The 22,432-nt window shown below is 37.8% G+C and overlaps 1 protein-coding gene across 2 annotated transcripts in view; it reads left to right on the top strand.

The window, feature by feature from the left end:
* Nucleotides 1-22,432, top strand: part of LOC124777296 (T-cell activation inhibitor, mitochondrial-like) — a 344,729-nt gene that overhangs the window by 88,454 nt on the left and 233,843 nt on the right. Inside the window, exon 4 of one of the 2 annotated variants that reach the window (XM_047252647.1) lies at nucleotides 3,573-3,635. The exons of the other annotated variant lie outside the window; for it this stretch is intronic. Within the exon in view, the coding sequence (XP_047108603.1) occupies nucleotides 3,573-3,635 (63 nt within the window). The remainder of the gene's footprint in view (nucleotides 1-3,572; nucleotides 3,636-22,432) is intronic. 2 annotated transcript variants of the gene reach the window in all.

Below are 22,432 nucleotides of genomic sequence, written 5' to 3'. Positions count from 1 at the left end.
GTTGCTCCTTCTTTCGACCTTCTCTATTTCCTCTAAGTCCTATCTGGTACGCATCCCATACTGACAAGCAGTATTCAAATATTGGTCATATGAGTGTTTTGTAAGCTACTTCCTTTGTTGATCGACTGCATTTCATGAGGATTGTTCCAGTGAATCTCAGTCTGGCCTGTGCCTTACTCATGATTAATTTTATGTGTATGTTCCACTTCAAATTGCTCCGTATGTTTGCTATGAGATATTTTGTGGAAATAATTGCTTCCAGTGATTCTTCTGCAATTTTGTAATCCTATAATAAAGGGTCATTCCGTCTAAGTATTCACAATATGATACATTTGTTTACATTGAGGGTCACTTGCCACTTCCTGCACCAAGCATTGATCCTCTGCAGATCTTTCTACATTTTGCTACAATTTTCTAGTGTCGCTACTTTTGTTGATACAACAGCGTCATCCACGAAAAGCCTCATGGAATTTCTGATGTTATCTATTAGGTCACTTATATATATTGTGAAAAGTAATGCTCCTATAACACTATCCTAGGACACACCCAAAGTTATTTTTACATGTGAAGACTACTCTCCATTCTGAATGACATGCTGTGTGTCTGTTGGCTAGTGTTATTTAAACATTGATAGTTAGAGCATCCGATATTATTGATAGTATTTTTTAAAACTATCAATATACCTATTAATTATTGATTATTTTGTGCATATATTTCAAATGAAAAATAGCTTTCTAAGAATTTTTATTGTTTGAACTACGACAAGATATGCAGATTTTGTTTTATGAAAAGTAAGGTATTTAAATTTTTGTCCTTTAGTCTGTTGTTTAAAATACAAAATTAAAAGAAATGCAAATTTTATTTTATAAAAATTAAGGTATTTAAATTCTTCCCCTTTAGTCTGTTGTGTTTTTCAGTAATTATTTATCCTGCATTGGAGATAACCCTTTCTGCAGAAACAGAATTTTCTGGACAGCACAAAAATTTAGTGGCCGTTACAGGTGTACTATTAGAGGTTGCACACTATTCTAATACTGAAGCATGCTTGTCTATTACAGGCTTTTCAAAATATTGACATAGGTCAATTATGGAATCACTGACTGGTGTAACGTTACAATGTTGCTAATTGGGCAAAAAAAAGTAGCTCTTCCGATTTCAAACTGGTAGACATATCGGTAGACACGCTAGATAGCGCTGCCACGTCAAAGGGATATCAACTGCGTTTTTTTAAATAGGAACCCCCGTTTTGTATTACATATTCGTGTAGTACTTAAAGAAATATGAATGTTTTAGTTGGACCAGTTTTTTCGCTTTGTGATAGATGGTGCTGTAATAGTCACAAACGTATAAGTACATGGTATCACGTAACATTCCGCCAGTGTGGACGCTATTTGCTTCGTGATACATTACCCGTGTTAAAATGGACCGTTTACCAATTGCGGAAAAGGTTGGTATCGTGTTGTTGTATGGCTATTGTGAACAAAATGCCCAATTGGCGTGTGCTATGTATGCTGCTTGGTATTTTGGATGACATCATCCAAGTGTCTGGACCGTTCGCCAGGTAGTTACATTATTTAAGGAAACAGGAAGTGTTCAGCCACATGTGAAATGTCAACCACGACCTGCAACAAATGATGATGCCCAAGTAGGTTTTTTAGCTGCTGTTGCGGCTAATCCGCACATCAGTAGCAGACAAATTGTGTGAGAATCGGGAATCTCAAAAACGTCGGTGTTGAGAATGCTATATCTACATCGATTGAACCCATACCATATTTCTGTGCACCAGGAATTGCATGACGGCGACTTTGAACATCGTGTACAGTTCTGCTACTGGGCACAAGAGAAATTACGGAACGATGACAGATGTTTTGCATGTGTTCTATTTAGCGACAAAGCGTCATTCACCAACAGCGGTAACATAAACTGGCATAATATGCACTATTGGGCAACGGAAAATCCATGATGGCTGCGACAAGTGGAACATCGAGTCCGCACCTCTAATATCGGTTTCAGTTCTTTTTTTGTTTGCTCTTTTCTGAACATTGCACAGTTTGTCACTGTGCAGTGTAGAGTTTTGATAGAAAGTCACAATAGCATTTGTTTTCAATAAAATTTTGGAAAATTTTTCTGCTTTGATACAATATTGTACTATTAACTTGATGCAGTGGGAAAAACAGGGTGAATTTCAAATCCTTAAGATTTCGGTAGCTTTTTATCTGTAACCACTACTATTGTCTTATCACGAATATTGTATTCTGGTAAGATTTGATTGACGACCTGAAAAAAATGTAATGCTAAAATCACCTTCCAGTTTGTCCAAAATTTTGCATATTATTGTGAAAAAAAAATCATTTTTCAGTGTCTTATTATCTGAAAAATTACTGTCATATGTAAAAAAATAATTGTTATAAAAACTGGACCAGTATATTACTTGTTGATGTTACATTGAGCTTAAGCATCTTAGAAACAGAAAAAAGCAGGAAAAGAAGGAGAAGAAAAGGAAGGTCACCACAAGGAATAGGGATATGCGAGGGGAAATGTTTCCTGGTCCGGCATGCAGTGCTGGTACCTTAGACATCCATGCTTGCTGATGAAGTGCAGTAGATATGGTATAAACTGCACATGGGAATAGTAAGACTGAAACTGTGTTGAAGAGACCAAGGGTAGCTTCAACAGTCATTATGTTTTTTCTCAGCTGAGTTGACACTCAGTACAAAACAAAAGGGGCATCACACTACTGCAATGGTACAGCTGCTACATCACTGAGGTCGGCAGCAGTCGTTATCTTAATGCAGTCGACATAAAGTTTGTAGCATATAGAAGTTCTGTTGGAAGCTTTGCCGTTCATCGGGGAAAGTGCATGGAGTGGTATAAAGAGTACACTATCAGTGAAGACTAAGGAAAGATGCGGTGAGAGACAGCGGTGCTGGCACCTTCACCCATCATACCGATGTGTTCCTATAATATACCTGTGCCGCTCATAGTCTGCACTTGACAGAGCCTGATAGATAGCATTTTGTTGGCTTCACTGTAGTGGAGATACTACAGCTTCAATTACACAATAGCTGAGAGTTTTCCTTTATCACTGGAAAGTTATGATTCGGTTAATACGGCCTATATATACAACTTGCTATGGTTAGTCTTTTTTTTGGACAAATATATGCATTACTATTGATACGATTTTATAAGCACCAAAAGTTTTATTTCTGTTCCGATTCGCGAACACATTGGAGGAACTTACACATAAATCGCATACCAAACCACGTAGTTTATATACTCGGAAGACAGCAATACAGTAACTTAATGCCTCACCCAGCTGATTTTGCTGTGCCTTGCTAATTTTGGTCCAGATGGTGTTGGGGTTTGCATTTGTTTCTCACTTGTTACTCTGCTATCTCCCAAGTGTAAACTTGGGGTGTCTCTTGAGTGTAAACTTTGGGCACAGAAGTAATAGTGTTTCGAGAAAGCACATTATAGACATGTACATTTTCAAATGTGTTGCTTATTTGTAGTCATGAATTAGAAAATATATGAAGTCTGTTGTAACACAATTATTAAATGATTTGTTACAGTTGGCAGTGTCCATAAACAGAACACAAATGATACTACAGCTCCACATTTCTGTCGACAAGAAGGTGAGGGTGAGTGATTTCTGTTGACAAGAGGTTGAGAGTGAGGGTGAGGGTGAGCGGTGGCGAGGAGGGATAGGGGGGGGGGGGGGGGGGGGGCGTGGGAAGCAAAGCTGCCAAGAAAAACTATACAAGTTACGCCAACTTGACTTATGCTGACATGTACCGATCACAAGAATGAACCAAAACTCAGCATGGCATTGAAAAGTTTAAGAAGGAACCATTTTAAAAAATGTTAGTTATTATGTATGTAGATGACGTTGTGATGACCTGCAGTTTTTGTCACTTTTGATACGGGTGAAACTAATTTTTTGTCCATTATAACATGACAATTCAATGCCTTCATTTGCATTGTTTTCCCACATGTCCGTTGTAACAATAAAAAAATTACATTTTGTAATGGCTCCCTCTAATTTATTTTTTCTCTCTCTTTAACATGAGATGAGTGAACATTGAAGTATGAGTTTATCTGGCAACTCATATCTGCATTCTAAGGCATAAACAGTTTTTTTCAAACCTTGATGGTTGGAAGTTCTGTACGGCAGCATATCAGTAACGATCATTTGTGTGTAAAGAGAATCAAGTTTTTTTTTACTTTTGAGCTGATGTCGTACAACTGACTTCTGTTAAAACAATTTTTATTGAGCTTCCCGATTGTTTTGGTTGCGCCTCTTCCACCTGATCTAGGTCACAAGTTGATCCCTCAGCTTTCTTTTTAAGTGGTCTCTTAAATTAGTCCTCTTCCCTGATCATGTTGTTGTTTAATGCAGGTTGTACACTTTACAAGTTGAGTATTATTCTCCACTTTCTTGAAAAAATTCCACACATATGATTGCTTTTTACTATTAATTTTCCAAATAATAAGAAAAAATCTCTATTTACGCATCTCTTAGATAAACAAAGTAATCTTGGAATTGTGGAAGCGCAGAATTTCCTTGGACAGCAGAGACTACCAATGCCACGCAGAAAGTACTGATCGTTTCATGTTGGCACCATTTGGAACACTTCATGGCTATTGTGCTCTCTGTCTCACTGCTGCCAACGACAGTGATTCAGCAGTTGTGGCACTATAGTTGCATGATGAAGAACAATCCTGTTGTTGTGTGGCATTTAAATAACAAAATTAGTGATGAAGAAGCCGTTGTTGGCAGTTGAGGTCACCTCCTACGATACCCTGAAGAGCTAGAAACTTTACAGCAGAACTCTTCCTCATGATGCTCGAAAAATTATTAATCAGGTCGCAGAATGATGTAAACTCGAAAAAATAAAAATAATGGTGAGCTAATTCACCTGCTGTACGAGTTTCAAACAAGGGGTTTCTGCATTAACAGGCAAGAGCTTAAGAAATATCTACAGGATGATAAGTTTCGCAAAAACATTCCCGGACATTCACTATCAGCTTTTGGCAAGGAGAGATTAGTTTTGTCTCACATCCATTGAAACATTCACATTTTGCTCGAATTACTTACGAATATGCACTGTGATACTGTAGAAGCAGATACTATGTAAATACAGCTGTATACTTTAATGATTATGTCCAATGACCATGCAAATTAAAAAGTTTTACTCTCTACAGGTTCTGCTTTTACTATATTCAGTTTTACAGAAACTGGTGTGTCCTTGAAGAAACAAGCTGCGCTAATCCAACACAACCCAGGCAATCAACATTTGAACAATATTTGTGCTTCTACAAAAACAGAAGTAACGCAGGGGCGTTAGGATTGCATCAGTGTATTATGTTATACATTAAAATGTACAACCGACAACACTTGTAACTATAATGAGGACTCAGAAACAGAAGAGGACACTAGCAAGTGTGTTTCATTAATAATGATAATAATAATAATAATAATAATAATAATAATAATAATACGACACTGCTAGCCAACTCAAAAATGATTTAAATCCAAATAGAGGTGTTTTGCAGGATATGCTTCCTGCAACCACCCTAGAAGGAAAACAAAGACAGAGGATGAGATGGTCAAATGAAGTTAATCGACACCTCATGTTCTGTTATTACCAAGCAACAAACCTAGGAATCAACACAACTGGATACAGATCACAAGTATACACAACATTTATTATCAGATACCCAGAATTAAAATTTTTAACAGAACAACGACTAGCTGATCAGATCCGTGTAATAATCAAAAATAACAAGATACCCCAGTCAGAATTAGAAAACATCAAACAACAAGTACAACAAATACTGGAACAAAATAATGTGCAATCAGAAGAAGAAGAAAATACAGTAATAGACTCAAACATCCCAGAGCAAACAAACGAAGAACAACACGCATCAATTAAACAATCAGATGAAAACGAAATCTTAAGACAGCCACCAGAACAAGCACAAATAGAACTCGAAGTAACACACATGTTAGATGTAGAAGAAAAATTTCAGCTGACATATATAGAATACAAAGACACAAATACAGACATTAGACCATTCTTGCATAGACCGCCAAATAACCCACAAGTCGAAACAACAATAAAAACTATCAACACAATCATACACAACAAAATAAATGAAAACACAACTATGGAAGAGTTACAACTACTGGTTTATATAGGTGCACTCACTACACTAAATATACACACTAGGCAGAGATCAGAACCAACCAACACACACCACAAAACCAGCATGGCAACACAAGCTACAGATCAGAATAGAAAAACTGAGAAAAGACATCGGACAGCTAACACAATTTATAAGAAATGAAATGTCAGACAAAAAACGAAAAAGGTTAGGTAAAATCTCACAAGAAGAAGCGATAGAGCAATTAGATGAAAAGAAGCAGAAATTACAAGCATTGGCCAAACGACTTAGAAGATACAAAAAAAGTGAAAATAGAAGGAAACAAAACCAATCATTCAACACAAACCAAAAGAAATTTTACCAGACAATAGATAACACACACATTAAGATAGACAATCCACCAAACATAACAGACATGGAACACTTCTGGAGCAACATATGGTCAAACCTGGTACAACATAACAGGCATGCACGGTGGATACAAACAGAAACAGACACATACAAGATGATACCACAAATGCCTGAAGTGATAATTTTGCAACATGAAGTCACCCAAGCAATTAATTCTACTCACAATTGGAAATCCCCTGGAAAAGATAAAATAGCAAATTTCTGGCTAAAGAAATTCACCTCAACACATTCACATCTAACTAAATTATTTAACAGTTACATTGCAGACCCATACACATTCCCTGATACACTCACACATGGAATAACTTATCTGAACCTAAAGATCAAGCAGACACAGCAAACCCAGCAAAATATCGCCCCATAACATGCCTACCAACAATATACAAAATATTAACTTCAGTCATTACACAGAAATTAATGACACATACAACACAGAATAAAATTATAAATGAAGAACAAAAAGCCTGTTGCAAAGGAGCACGAGGATGTAAAGAGCAACTGATAATAGATGCAGAGGTGACATATCAAGCTAAAACTAAACAAAGGTCGCTACACTACACGTGCATTGATTACCAAAAAGCTTTTGATAGTGTACCCCACTCATGGTTACTACAAATATTGGAAGTATACAAAGTAGATCCTAAATTGATACAGTTCCTAAACATAGTAATGAAAAATTGGAAAACCACACTTAATATCCAAACAAATTCAAATGATGTCACATCACAGCCAATACAGATTAAGCGTGGAATATATCAAGGAGACTCATTAAGTCCTTTCTGGTTCTGCCTTGCTCTGAACCCACTATCCAACATGCTAAATAATACAAAATATGGATACAATATTACTGGAACATACCCACACAAAATCACACATTTGCTATACATGGATGATCTAAAACTATTGGCATCAACAAATCAACAACTCAACCAACTACTAAAGATAACAGAAGTATTCAGCAATGATATAAATATGGCTTTTGGAACAGACAAATGTAAGAAAAATAGCATAGTCAAGGGAAAACACACTAAACAGGAAGATTACATATTGGATAACCACAACGACTGCATAGAAGCGATGGAAAAAACAGATGCCTATAAATATCTAGGATACAGACAGAAAATAGGAAAAGATAATACAAATATTAAAAAAGAATTAAAAGAAAAATATAGACAAAGACTAACAAAAATACTGAAAACAGAATTGACAGCAAGAAACAAGACAAAAGCTATAAATACTTATGCTATACCAATATTGACCTACTCATTTGGAGTAGTGAAATGGAGTAACACAGACCTAGAAGCACTCAATACACTTACACGATCACAATGCCACAAATATAGAATACATCACATACATTCAGCAACAGAAAGATTCACATTAAGCAGAAAGGAAGGAGGAAGGGGATTTATCGACATAAAAAATGTACATTATGGACAGGTGGACAATTTAAGAAAATTCTTTATAGAACGAGCAGAAACTAGCAAAATACACAAAGCAATCACTCATATAAATACATCGGCTACACCACTACAATTTCATAACCACCTCTACAGCCCTTTAGATCACATAACATCAACAGATACGAAGAAAGTAAATTGGAAAAAGAAAACACTACATGGCAAGCACCCGTATCATCTAACACAGCCACACATAGATCAAGATGCGTCCAACACATGGCTAACAAAAGGCAATATATACAGTGAGACGGAAGGATTCATGATTGCAATACAGGATCAAACAATAAACACCAGATATTACAACAAGCACATTATTAAAGATCCCAATACCGCAACAGATAAATGCAGACTTTGCAAACAACAAGTAGAAACAGTAGATCACATCACAAGCGGATGTACAATGCTAGCAAATACAGAATACCCCAGAAGAAATGACAGTGTAGCAAAAATAATACATCAACAGCTTGCCATGCAACATAAACTAATAAAACAACATGTTCCCACATAAAAGTATGCACCACAAAATGTACTGGAGAATGATGAATACAAATTATACTGGAACAGAACCATTATAACAGATAAAACAACACCACATAACAAACCTGACATCATACTCACCAATAAAAAGAAGAAATTAACACAACTAATCGAAATATCCATACCCAATACAGCAAATATACAGAAGAAAACAGGAGAAAAAATTGAAAAATACATCCAACTGGCTGAGGAAGTCAAGGACATGTGGCATCATGATAAAGTTGACATTATACCAATTATACTATCAACTACAGGAGTCATACCACACGATATCCACCAGTACATAAATGCAATACAGCTACATCCAAACATATATATACAACTACAAAAATCTGTAATTATTGATACATGTTCAATGATCCGAAAGTTCCTAAATGCAATGTAACATATACCGTACAGTTAAAAGGAAGTCATGCTTGATGAAGGTCTGCGTCACTTTCAATTTTTAACCAGACCTAAGGTCTGAGAAAGGAAAGAAGATAAAATAATAATAATAATAATAATAATAATATACCAATTATACATTATACCAATTATACTATCAACTACAGTAGTCATACCACACAATATCCACCAGTACATCAACGCAATACAGCTGCATCCAAACGTATATATACAACTACAGAAGTCTGTAATTGTTGATACATGTTCAATTACCCGAAAGTTCCTAAATGCAATGTAACATATACCGTACAGTTAAAAGGAAGTCGCGCTTGATCAAGGACCGCGTCACTTTCCATTTTTAACCAGACATAACGTCTGAGAAAGGAAATAAATAAATAAATAAATAAATAAATAATAATAATAATAATAATAATAATAATAAATAATAATAAACTAGCTAGAGAGGCAGGCCGGGGTGGCCAAGCGGTTAAAGGCGCTACAGTCTGGAACTGCGCGACCGCTGCGGTCGCAGGTTCGAATCCTGCCTCGGACATGGATGTGTGTGATGTCCTTAGGTTAGTTAGGTTTAAGTAGTTCTAAGTTCTAGGGGACCGATGACCATAGAAGTTAAGTCCCATAGTGCTCAGAGCCAAACTAACTAGAGATAACAGAAATATTCAGCAATGATATAAATATGGCTTTTGGAACAGACAAATGTAAGAAAAATAGCATAGTCAAGGGAAAACACACTAAACAGGAAGATTACATATTGGATAACCACAGTGACAGCATAGAAGCGATGGGAAAAACAGATGCCTATAAATATCTAGGATACAGACATAAAATAGGAATAGATAATACAAATATTAAAGATGAACTAAAAGAAAAATATAGACAAAGACTAACAAAAATACTGAAAACAGAATTGACAACAAGAAACAAGACAAAAGCTATAAATACCTATGCTATACAAATATTGACCTACTCATTTGGAGTAGTGAAATGGAGTAATACAGACCTAGAAGCACTCAATACACTTACACGATCACAATGCCACAAATATAGAATACATCACATACATTCAGCAACAGAAAGATTCACATTAAGCAGAAAGGAAGGAGGAAGGGGATTTATCAACATAAAAAACCTACATTATAGGACAGGTAGACAATTTAAGAAAATTCTTTATAGAACGAGCAGAAACTAGCAAAATACACAAAGCAATCACTCATATAAATACATCGGCTACACCACTACAATTTCATAACCACCTCTACAACCCTTTAGATCACATAACATCAACAGATACGAAGAAAGTAAATTGGAAAAAGAAAACACTACATGGCAAGCACCCGTATCATCTAACACAGCCACACATAGATCAAGACGCATCCAACACATGGCTAACAAAAGGCAATATATACAGTGAGACGGAAGGATTCATGATCGCAATACAGGATCAAACAATAAACACCAGATATTACAGCTAGCATATTATTAAAGATCCAAATACCACAACAGATAAATGCAGACTTTGCAAACAACAAGTAGAAACAGTAGATCACATAACAAGCGGATGTACAATACTAGCAAATACAGAACACCCCAGAAGACATGACAATGTAGCAAAAATAATACATCAACAACTTGCCATACAACATAAACTAATAAAACACCATGTTCTCACATACAAGTATGCACCACAAAATGTACTGGAGAATGATGAATACAAATTATACTGGAACAGAACCATTATAACAGATAAAACAACACCACACAACAAACCTGACATCATACTCACCAATAAAAAGAAGAAATTAACACAACTAATCGAAATATCCATACCCAATACAACAAGTATACAGAAGAAAACAGGAGAAAAAATTGAAAAATTCATCCAGCTGGCTGAGGAAGTCAGGGACATGTGGCATCAGGATAAAGTTGACATTATACCAATTATACTATCAACTACAGGAGTGATACCACACAATATCCACCAGTACATCAAAGCAATACAGCTACATCCAAACTTGTATATATAACTACAGAAATCTGTAATTATTGATACTTGTTCAGTTACCTGAAAGTTCCTAAATGCAATGTAACATATACCGTACAGTTAAAAGGAAGTCACGCTTGATCAAGGTCCGCCTCACTTTCCATTTTTAGCCAGACATAACGTCTGAGAAAGGAAAGAAATAATAATAATAATACTTATTTTAAAATGCATTGTATATTACAATCACAAACACTTAACAATGCTTTAAAATGTCATTTTTTTCTCTACTAAAGTGCGCGTCATTTACGACGGCGGCCAAGTTTAGGTTCGTTCTGTGCATCTGACGTCACAAAACACAGTCAGCCAATGAACAGAGAATGACGTTGCCAGATCTCGACTGCAGTGCAGAGCACGGACGAGTGTCTTCACTTTTAGAAACGTTCAGTCATAAAGAAAATAAATGAACAAAAGCAATGTCTTGATAGCAGGTTTTCTATTAAAGAAAGTTTGGGAAAAGCATTCTTTATACCAACTGTTTCATATTCTATTAGTTAATTAAATCAAACAAGCAATATGCCTCCTAATTCAGGCGATAGCAAGGAAATTCATTCTCACTAACCGCTTTTTCGCAAGAAAGAACAACAGTAATTGTTTATTTCCAATTGTACTTCGACAAAACGTGAGTAATTCATAGTCGTACCAACAGCGTTTGTCAGTATTTTGCTTGATTCTTTAAAGTACTCCAGGTATTATGTTGACCGACGAGCTGCGTTAGCATAATGGTTAAGGTGTTTGGCTACTAAGAGTCCGAGTTCAAATCCTGTTTGGTGCTTAATATTTTCTTTATTTAAAAACAATATCGAAGTGTCTTACTTCATGGATTTTATTCGTTTGACTGTAATTTTTTGAAATTTCTAGTGGCAACTAAAATCGACCATACGGAAAGTATATGCTGTGGACTTTTACCTCTGCAAACTCTTCAAAATTTCGTGCAATGGTTTACTACATTTAATGCTGCACAATAACTGCGTTGAACATCGAAACAAAATTAGGTCATCTATGTGGGGAAGGTATCAGTCAAGAAGATGTGTAAAAATCAAATGTTTGGGCCAAATAGTTTTTGTGAAATCGTATGATAAAGTGTGTCAAAGCAGTCGGAACACTATGTGTCTGCACAGGCGAGCAGGGCAGTGATGGCAAAACTGCGCACAGCGCGGAATGCGGGGAGCACGTCTTTGTAGCAGCGAAAGCGTTAATGCGGCTGTAGTGGCATTACTTCATAAACTGCACGCTCCACCCTAAACGTAAGTTTGCGAACTATACTATACTATGGCGCTGCTTCTCTTGGCGCGTGCAACTGGCAATGCAGGAATCTCCCGCGTCTGGGCGGGCATGCGCTAGCCGCCAAGATAAAAGAATTGAACTATAACTGAGTTGTATTACAACGGCCTTACTTACATCTCTGTTCCTTGCTACAAGTAAGTAAGCTCACACATTTGAAGATGACAATCTGTATAATGAGCCTTCACTAATCCATGTTGTTTACGTGTGTAGTTTTTACCTTAAGCATGTGATCAGTATGAGACGTGCACGACCATGAGTTGTCATCACTGGCAGACAAACAAGAAAATTCCCACTCTCAAGCCCCCTCTCCCCACAGCCACCATTCTATTAACAACATAATTTATAAACTGCATAGACTGGCTAAGGCTCCACCATATTTGATGTTGATTAAATACCTCTATACAATTTACTTTCCCTCTGCACTCCAAACGCCATGGGGGTAATATGATCTGACAATCTTTTGCACACCAATTAAAAAATAATTACATTTTAAATGATATGACTATCTATAGTTAAAGCAGACTACTGACAGCTACGATAGTGCAGATAGTATTGATTAATCGATAATTTATTGATGTTTAAGTAACACTACTGTTGGCTAGAAACTCTTCAGTCCAGTGAGACAATTTGTCTGATATTCCATACACTTGTACACTTGTATTTTGTTCATTAGGTGTGCATTTAAATGGATGCCAACAGTGTATAACAGATGGCAGGTGTTGTGAAGGTGGAAGGACCGACATCAGCAATCCAGCTTACAGCCAGGGAGGCAGTATCACATACAGCCAGGGAGGCAGCACTCAAGTGCCCCACCCAACAGGTTGAAGGCAGTAGCTTGCAGTCAGTTGGTATTGTCCTTGACCAGAGGAAGGCACAGACACTGTGAAGAAAATGTCCGAACAGTGGTGGCAGCTTGCAATTTTTAAGTTCCACTACAGCTGGCAGACAGCGATCTGAGAGGTGAAGTTTTCACTCAGATAGCAGACAGGACATCATGATTCACCAACCAAGGTGATGACAAGGTATTGAGACTGAGATTTCCAAAATGGGGGTATGTATACCGCAAGTTATTTAAGTAATATTGCAACAAGCAGTGCAGTCATTTGCCCTCATTATTCGGAGGTGTCAGTGTACTTGTTCCCACTGTGGTATCTCAATTATTGTCAGTTCCCCCTGCCTCTACACTTTTTATCAGTGCTAGGATGCTGTAGAGCAGCTGAGCTCAGGTGTTACTGTTACGGCTTTGTACTGCAAGGCTCGTAGAATGGCTGTCATACAGCGTCATTTGAACTCCATGATTCTGGCTTGGCTTGGTGTGGAAATGTATTACGAGCAGCGCTCTGCCTTCTGCAACATTGAGACTCTTTGCATGCTCCAGATACCGATTGTGACAGAGGATATGAGCTGCATCTAGTGCCCTCCTGTCTGTGCCAACTAGTAATTTAAAAAACATATATATTTGCTCACACAGGAATTGGACCTGCCGTGTAACAGTCATCCCTTCTTCAAAAAAAATCATCCAGTATTTTACTCTGGTGTCACCCTAGAACAACTTAATTTTACATATATTATGTTTTACGCTGGTCTATACTATACAATCTCTGTCGACATCTCATGAGAGTGTGTTACGTTACTTGTTCCCACTTAACTCCTAGGTTTGACACTCTAATGTGGACAATGTCTTTGTCATTCCACTTACTGTAGTTCAATTACATATGTCGGTACTAATGGTTTCAGTTCCTACTCCTTAGTTCTGGCACAAAGCCTTTCTGCAGGGATCTGGTCAGAGGTTGGTCCGGAGGATTGGAAACTTTACTCCTTAAGCTTAGGTAGAAGTATACAAGTTGCTATAGGGAACATGGCTATGCTGTTTCCATTTCTGTCCTTGTATCACTAATTTACAGTTTTTCTTATTCTATCCTATGGTATTTTAACCCACTGTTCTGATATAACATGTGAAACTTTGCCTTCAAAATAATGGTTTCCATTACACTCCCATGATACACATGTCCTTACAACTATGCTTACACAACTACTACTCGCTGTGCAACCACAGTTTACTGGTCAGTAGCTCTAGTTCCTTCTCTTGTTCCACAATTATTTACAGATTGACTTTGAACATTGTGCTTTCTTATACCTTTCCCTTTTACAACCAACTTCCTTGTGTTCCTTGGCAGTTTACTGTGTGCATTGACCCTTAGTGATAACATACACATTTAAAATGGTTCTACTTTCATTATAACAGACCCTTGCAATTTTGCCTCACTTGCAGCTGTCTCCTTCACTGAAACACTGTCTTTTTGTTTTGACTGTTCTTTTAAGAATAATTACACAACATTTTTTCCTACCTTCGTTAGCTGTAACATTGTAAGCATTGTCAAATTTACCTTAATCATCAGCCACACAGTCTGAAATCATTTAGTCTTGTTGGCTCAATAATCAGCTTTACAAGTATTTTCCCTTCTCCTTCTCTTCCTCTCACCCCCTCTTTAGAAAATGTGTTAACCAACCTGAATGAAGACAAATCTGCATCCCTCAGGACTAAATGTATCTGGACTACTTCATCATCCACAAAATTTGCAACACAACTAACATCAATAACTCCCTGTGCATTCTCCATAGTACCTACCTTAAAATCACTGGCTGCAGTTCCACTATGCATGACACAGAAATTGAGGGGTACATGAACTTCTTCATACAGTTGGCCCAGGCTGCACAGCCTCAAAACAACAAACATTATCACAGATAGTGTAGATACTACTGCACCTAAATCAGTATCACCCATGTTGCTACTCAATCATCCATTTACTTCTTTACATCACAAAATTACTTCCACTGGCACTTCAGCTAGTTCAGAACCCGCATTTTCACAAGGTATTGAAGCTGACATTTCTACACTACTCTCCGTTACTTCCACGACACCAGTACTATGCATATCATGTAAACTTACAGGAACTTCCACAGACTTTGATTCCTGACACTTGTTTGCACTGTCTAGTTTCAGATGAGCATTTTTCTACTGTGATTGCTTCTGCTGCCTCATAGTGATGGTGTGCTTTATTCCTGGCCTAAACCTATCAGCTTGTATCATCCACCAAGCATCCCATTCTTACTCGCTCTTCTGTAGTACCTCGAGAGTAGCAAAAAGCCATTCATGTTTTGTACCTTTTTTGACCCTTATTTCTCCTCTACAGCTGCGTTATGTGCCTTTGTATCCTGTACAGTTTTAAGCAAATTCACACTGTTCACTAGTAACGGTGCCTGGGCCTTGTAATGTTCTACTTCCGAAATTGGTATGTTACTTGTAACCTAATGATCTGCTCCATCACAGTAGCAGCAGAATAACCCATATTAGTGGTACGTGTTTCTACCGGTATCTTGCATATTCTGCTACTGCCTAAACAATAAAGGAATGTACAATGCAAATGAAAATGAGTTACCCTCAGATAAAAATGCCCATCACTATGATCCATCGTGACCAATGAATTACAAAATGAAAACAACCATTTATAAGGTAAACAAAATGCATCTCACTCACCAACCTGCATTGTGTGAAGCATTGACTCCAAGTTGAGCGAAGCTGCTATGGGGATGATGACAACGTCAGAAACTGGCTGTGGTTATAGTGGTGTCAGTTGCAGCAGTGGTGGTGTGAGATGCACTTGTGGTCACCTGTTGTCATGGTGGTGAGCACTTGTGACATCAGTTGTAGGGAATTGTCTTGAGGCCCACTTCTGATCACCAGTTGCAGTGGTCACCACTTGGGTCGGGATTCTCAGTGCACAGGAAGGCTGAGAAGATGAGGTGGTGATGCTACAGGTGCAAGAGGCTGAATTTGGGAGCTGAAGCAGGTGGCTGTCATATGCCTTAAAGCACCGGTTAACAACACTGTCTGGAAAAACATTTATTGCTTGTGATTTTACAGTATGGAGTGTGACTTGAGTGTGACAAAGAATGTGGGTGTAGCATTTTGTCAATTGCAGTCATTATGTAGGTCAGTACTCAATGGTGGTGGTGTGCAAGCAGTCAGAACAGTAAGTCCGTAGGCGCAAGCCTATTGTGAAAGTTCCTGGCAGATTAAAACTGTGTGCCGAACTGAGACTCGAACTTGGAACCTTTTGCCTTTTGCGGGGAAGTGCGCTACCATCTGAGCTCTCCAAGCACAACTCACGACCTGTCCTCGCAGCTTTACTTCCACCTGTACCTTGTCTGCAACCTTCCAAACTTACCTGTGAAAGGCAAAGGTCCCTAGTTCGAGTCTTGGTCCAGCACACAGTTTTAATCTGTCAGGAAGATTCATATCAGCACACACTCCACTGCAGAGTGAAAGTCTTATTCTGGAAACATCCTCCTGGATGTGGCTACGCCATGTCTTCGCAATATTCTTTCTTCCGGGAGTGCTAGTTCAGCAAGTTTCATAGGAGAGCTTCTGTGAAGTTTGGAAGGTAAGAGACAAGGTACTGGCAGAAGTAAAGCTGTGAGGATGGGTTGTGAGTCATATTTGGATAGCTCAGATGGTGGAGCACTTGCCTGCAAAAGGCAAAAACCCCGGGTTCAAGTCTTGGTCCGGTAGACAGTTTTAACCTGCCAGGAAGTTTCACATCAGCGCACACTATGCTGCAGAGTGGAAATCTCATTCCGGAAGCCTATTGTGGCTCACCAGCAGCTAGTGTGACCTGTCCCAGCACTCTCGAAGACGGATGTGCTGTAAAGTTGGTGTCAACACCTTATCATGGACAGCGGATGTGACAAATGTGCAAGGACAGCGGATATGACACATGTGCAAATGGAGGACCGAAAAGCAAGCCAGCTGATAGTGAGGGAGGTGGTACCACATACAGCCAGGGAGACAGTACTTAGATGCCCGCCCAACAGGTTTAAATTAGTAGTTTGCAGTCACTTAATATGCCTCTTCACCAGGGGAAGTCCTAGATTCATCTGCATCAAATATGATCAAATAGTGGTGAAAGCTTGCTGTTTCTGAGTTTTTATACAGCTGGCTAACAGCAGTATCAATGACACAGCAATCACGTCAATCCCTGCAGTTAATCCAGCCCACACACCGAGAGAAACGTTGATGACCTGGTGGAGTAAAGAGTGTGATGTCTTTATTAGAATATAGAAAGAAGCCTTTAAAATAACCAAACAAAGTTCTAATTGGGAAAACTTTATGAAATATAAACATGCATATGCTCGAACAGAAGCAACTAAATCAAAATAGTTGGCGTGATGACTGTCAGGATATTAATAAAATCCCTCCTTTGTCTGACTTCTGCTCTGTGATCAAATCTATGAAAAAGAAATCAAGTAAACATTGTTTGTTAAGATATTGAATAGAGGAATTTGTGGATAGACTTGCACCTGCAATGGGTGTGTATAGGATGCGTGCATTTGAGTCATCTAACACCCATGGTGACCAGCACAGCGATTGGAAAACTGATTTACTATAGCAGAGTTGGAAAAAGCATTGAATTCAAAGGCTAATAATTTACCAGGATTTGATTATCTAAACTACTCAATGGTCTCTCAACTGCTGGAAAACTGCTCATCAAATTCTGTAGTGCACTGTGGAGTACCACTACATTTCTAACAGAGTGGAGCACACATATAATCATCTCTATCTGGAAACTGGAAAAGTATCCACTCATGGCCTCCTATTATTGATCCAATTCCTTGTCTTCATGCAATGGTAAGATGTTTGAAAGGCTCATCAAAGCGTGCTTGGAATTGTGGCTAGAAAAACACAGCTTGTTACTGCAGATACTATTTGGTTTTTGGATAATGTCAATATTCTAACAATGTGCATAGAACACACATTTTTAGTACAGGGATATCTAATAGTGGTATTTCTTGATGTAAGTGAAGCATATGATAATGTGGAGATAGAAATCCTGATGCAGTAACTCACAAATTATAGGGCTACCAGAAATGCGTATCCGTGGGGTCTGTGCCATACTCTCCAAACAAATACTTTTTATATGACAGCAAGATAACACACATTTTGGCCCATGTATCACAATTTAAGAATTACCTCAAGGGGCGATATTGAGCCCTATATTGTATGTATTGTACGCAGCTGACCACGAAAACGTATTTCCTCCTAATATCAAAGTCATCAAGTACGCAGATGATATATGCATTTATGTTAACTCATCATCTTTAAGGGAAACCCGTTTGTGGTTTAGTGATGCAATGAGAACATGATGTGTGGTCATTAAAAATGGGGGTCTCACTATCACCAGATAAATCACAATTAGTTACCTTCACAAGTAAAAAGTTGATGCCAACCCCCGATAATATATGATTGGGTCCATATGTCTTCCATAATAAACCACCAGTCTAGTTCTTAGGGGTATATCTAAATGGCAGACTATCACAACACAAATGCATCAATTACACAGTTCTAACAATCAATCAAAGACTGAACATTCTCCTGTCCACCACACGCCCATGGTGTAGAGCTGAGCCAGAGAGACTTCTGATTCTCTCCCAGTTTTTAATATGGTTTGTACTAGATTATTGCTGTATGTCCTATTGGAAAGAGCCAAAATATGTATTAAAGAAACTGGACAAATTACAATACAGAGCAATGAGAATATGTCTGTGGGCCATGTCAACATCACCGACCAATCCACTGCTTGCAGAAGGAAAAGAAATGCCAGTCCACATTCAGCAACAGTTACCAACACATATATACTTACTAAAACAACACATGGATACCAATAACACTATAAGCAAGAAAATACAGCAGTTATATCAAATAATATGACATAAAAACAGAAACAAACTCAAAGAACTTCTCTTCTCACAACAAACTAGCATTGGCTCCAAGCATTATTACCATTAACCCTACAAGACAAACGAAAGCGCTGGCAGGTCGATAGACACACAAACAAACATAAACATACACACAAAATTCAAGCTTTTGCAACCAATGGTTGCTTCATCAGGAAAGAGGGAAGGAGAGGGAAAGACGAAAGGATGTGGGTTTTAAGGGAGAGGGTAAGGAGTCATTCGAATCCCGGGAGTGGAAAGACTTACCTTAGGGGGAAAAAAGGACAGGTATACACTCACAAACTCACCCATATCCAACCACACATACACAGACACAAGCAGACATTTGTAAAGGCAAAGACATAATGTCTGCTTGTGTCTGTGTATGTGCGGATGGATATGTGTGTGTGTGTGTGTGTGTGTGTGTGTGTGTGTGTGTGTGTGTGTGTGTGTGTGTGTATACCTGTCCTTTTTTCCCCCTAAGGTAAGTCTTTCCACTCCTGGGATTGGAATGACTCCTTACCCTCTCCCTTAAAACCCACATCCTTTTGTCTTTCCCTCTCCTTCCCTCTTTCCTGATGAAGCAACCGTTGGTTGCAAAAGCTTGAATTTTGTGTCTATGTTTGTGTTTGTTTGTGTGTCTATCGACCTGCCAGCACTGTCGTTTGGTAAGTCACATCATCTTTGTTTATGAGTGAGCATCCTTGGGCAACAAGTTATTTTATTCACCCACGTAGAAAAACAATGTTGAGAACAGACAATATTGTCTCTCACAGAAAACAGGTGGCCAAATTACATCCAAATCTGCAAGGACAGCTCCATGACACCAGAACTCCATGACACCAGAATGAACGGCATATGCTTTCTATTGCCTGTTAACAAATGATATGGGAAGATATGCAATTCCTAATGAGGTGTCTATTTACACTGTGGAAATTTAGTATTTTGCAGAGTGGCTACCTATGGAGTAAGGAAAAAAATTTCAAAAAGTTTTAGTCTTCACAGACTCTCCAGATGATAGAAACTTCATATAGTAATGCTATCACCCTGATTACACAGAAGATACATCAAGTTTAACTCATACTTCAAGAAAAGTTGATGTAAACTTATTGTAGATCAGAGGACATACAGGCACATAGGAATCGAAGTAGCCAATAGGTATGCTAAGGAAAGTATAACTCAATGCATATTTCAAGGAATTAGACCCCCCTGCAGTGATTTTATACAGGAAACAAGCAACATGTCCCAGCTTTGTGTGGGTAGTACTAATTATCAATGGCTGTCTGCTTTGTGCTCTATACGTATACTGGCTGTATGAGCCACTCATTAGCTCAAAATCACCACTTGGTTCTGCTACCACCACTCCAGGTGATATGATAGCTGGCAGTTCCCATCATTTGCATGAGAATTAACTCAAAAGTGGCAGTTAAATATGGAATAGATGACATTTGTGGCTCTTGAGATCTTGCCGTCTCCAGTGCCAATCTGAAGTAAGTATAAAATCTCTATGATATTTTCTTTTATATGTACAAATTTTGTTGAAGAAAAAATAAAGAAAAAGGAAAATGTGCATGTGCATTGACAGATGCACATGATCTTGTCTTCCCTCTCCCCCTATATCCAATTACACTGACATTTTCTGTCATTATGAAAGTTGTTTACATATGTTACTGCAGTGGCAAAAGAAATATGAGCTACACAGACGCTATGTCAGGACACTGGTAGTTCTCATTTAATTTTCATATCACACAGACCCACAGCTACAAATTATTCAAATTTTTATTATGCTGTGTAATTGATGTGTTACACTGTGATCTTCTTTTGAAGAAAGTAATAACTCTTTTATATCTGTCTAAAATATTGCTTGAATGTTTGATTAGTAATGAATGATAATATACAAGTACATTCCTTAAACATTTTCAGAAACTGCTCTGATGATGAACTGACAATTACAATGTGTAACTGTTGTTAAGTATGTAACTTTTATGTGAATGGTTACACAAAGATTGTTACATCAGAAAAGGGGCCATTGTTAAATGAAGCACATAATATATTTACAATGGATATGGACATGTGTGCTGATAGCTGATTAATATGTGTAGCCTATTTGAGGTTTTGGACTTGAAGATAGAAGTGATGAATGTTTACTTCACACTCATTGGCCATTAAAAGATGAAGTGGCCATTCTGCTTTGTGTCTGTACGAGCAGCATGAGTGTGAATTATGTCATGTTAAAAATGTTTTTTTTTTTTATTTCTTTCTTTTTTTAGACTCATAGTGAGTGGATTCTTGTTGATATGTAACATGTCAGGAAATACAGAATGAGTGTTTCACAAGAATTATTATGCTTGGATATAGTGTTCATGATACATTCGCATAGTGACTGTGCCCTCAGGGTGCAAAAGAGATTAAAAAAATTAAAACTTATTTTCATTTGAAAAGTAATGCAATACTTGTTGCAGATGTGTATGCGACAATACATAAAATAATTCCTGTATGTGGATTAAAATAACTTTTTGATTAACATTTCAGCAAGTTGGGTGATAGGGGCCAAGCACGAGCCATTCATTGGGAGCGTGAAATTCTTGATGTTGTGCTTGTTTTTGCAGTCAGTGCAGAACTCTGTCAAACATGGTTGTCTGCACGCTAGCAACAAGCCCCCCCCCCCCCCGATCCCTTCACAACCACCACCACCATCACTGCCGCCACTGCTGCTGCTGCTGCCAGTACAATGTACCAGTCCCAAAATTATTTTATTTGAGCTATAGGCTATTAAGTCTGTTAAATCACTGTAGTCTTTGGTAAAGTTTTTGACTACAGATCAAATCATACTGAGTCCCAAACTCAGTCCTAGCCAGCACATAGATTTTGGGGAAAAAAAATCATTGGCAATAGTAGCTGAATGCTTCAGAAATAAGGAGTCATCACCATTCTGCCAACCACCTAGTTAGGGAGGATGGAGGAATGGATAGACATTCAGGTTACCCTCTTGCCCTTGAGAGTAAGAAACTAAGGAGAATAGAATAGAATAGTTTTATTCACCTGTCAGTATTTTTCATACAGTTGGCTTCATCAAATTTTACAGTGGTGTCGAGTTTTATACAATAAACAATTACATATACATAAAATAATGCAGAAAATAACTAGCTTATATAAAAATAAAAAGATTTTCTTTATAACTCAGGGAAAAAAAGATGTTTGATTAGTTTTTAGGAATTCTTCAGTTGAATAAAATTCACTTTATTTTAGTCAAGTTATTTTTATTTAGTGGTACTGTATGAGCTCAGTATGGTAACTTATTGAAATGTTTTATTTTCAAATATTTATAGTTATTATGGACTATAGCGAATCTTGA

The sequence above is a fragment of the Schistocerca piceifrons genome, chromosome 2, assembly GCF_021461385.2.
Source record: "Schistocerca piceifrons isolate TAMUIC-IGC-003096 chromosome 2, iqSchPice1.1, whole genome shotgun sequence".
NCBI lineage: Eukaryota > Metazoa > Arthropoda > Insecta > Orthoptera > Acrididae > Schistocerca > Schistocerca piceifrons.
Note: the sequence above shows the minus strand (reverse complement) of the source record. Positions and strands in the feature narration are given on the sequence as shown.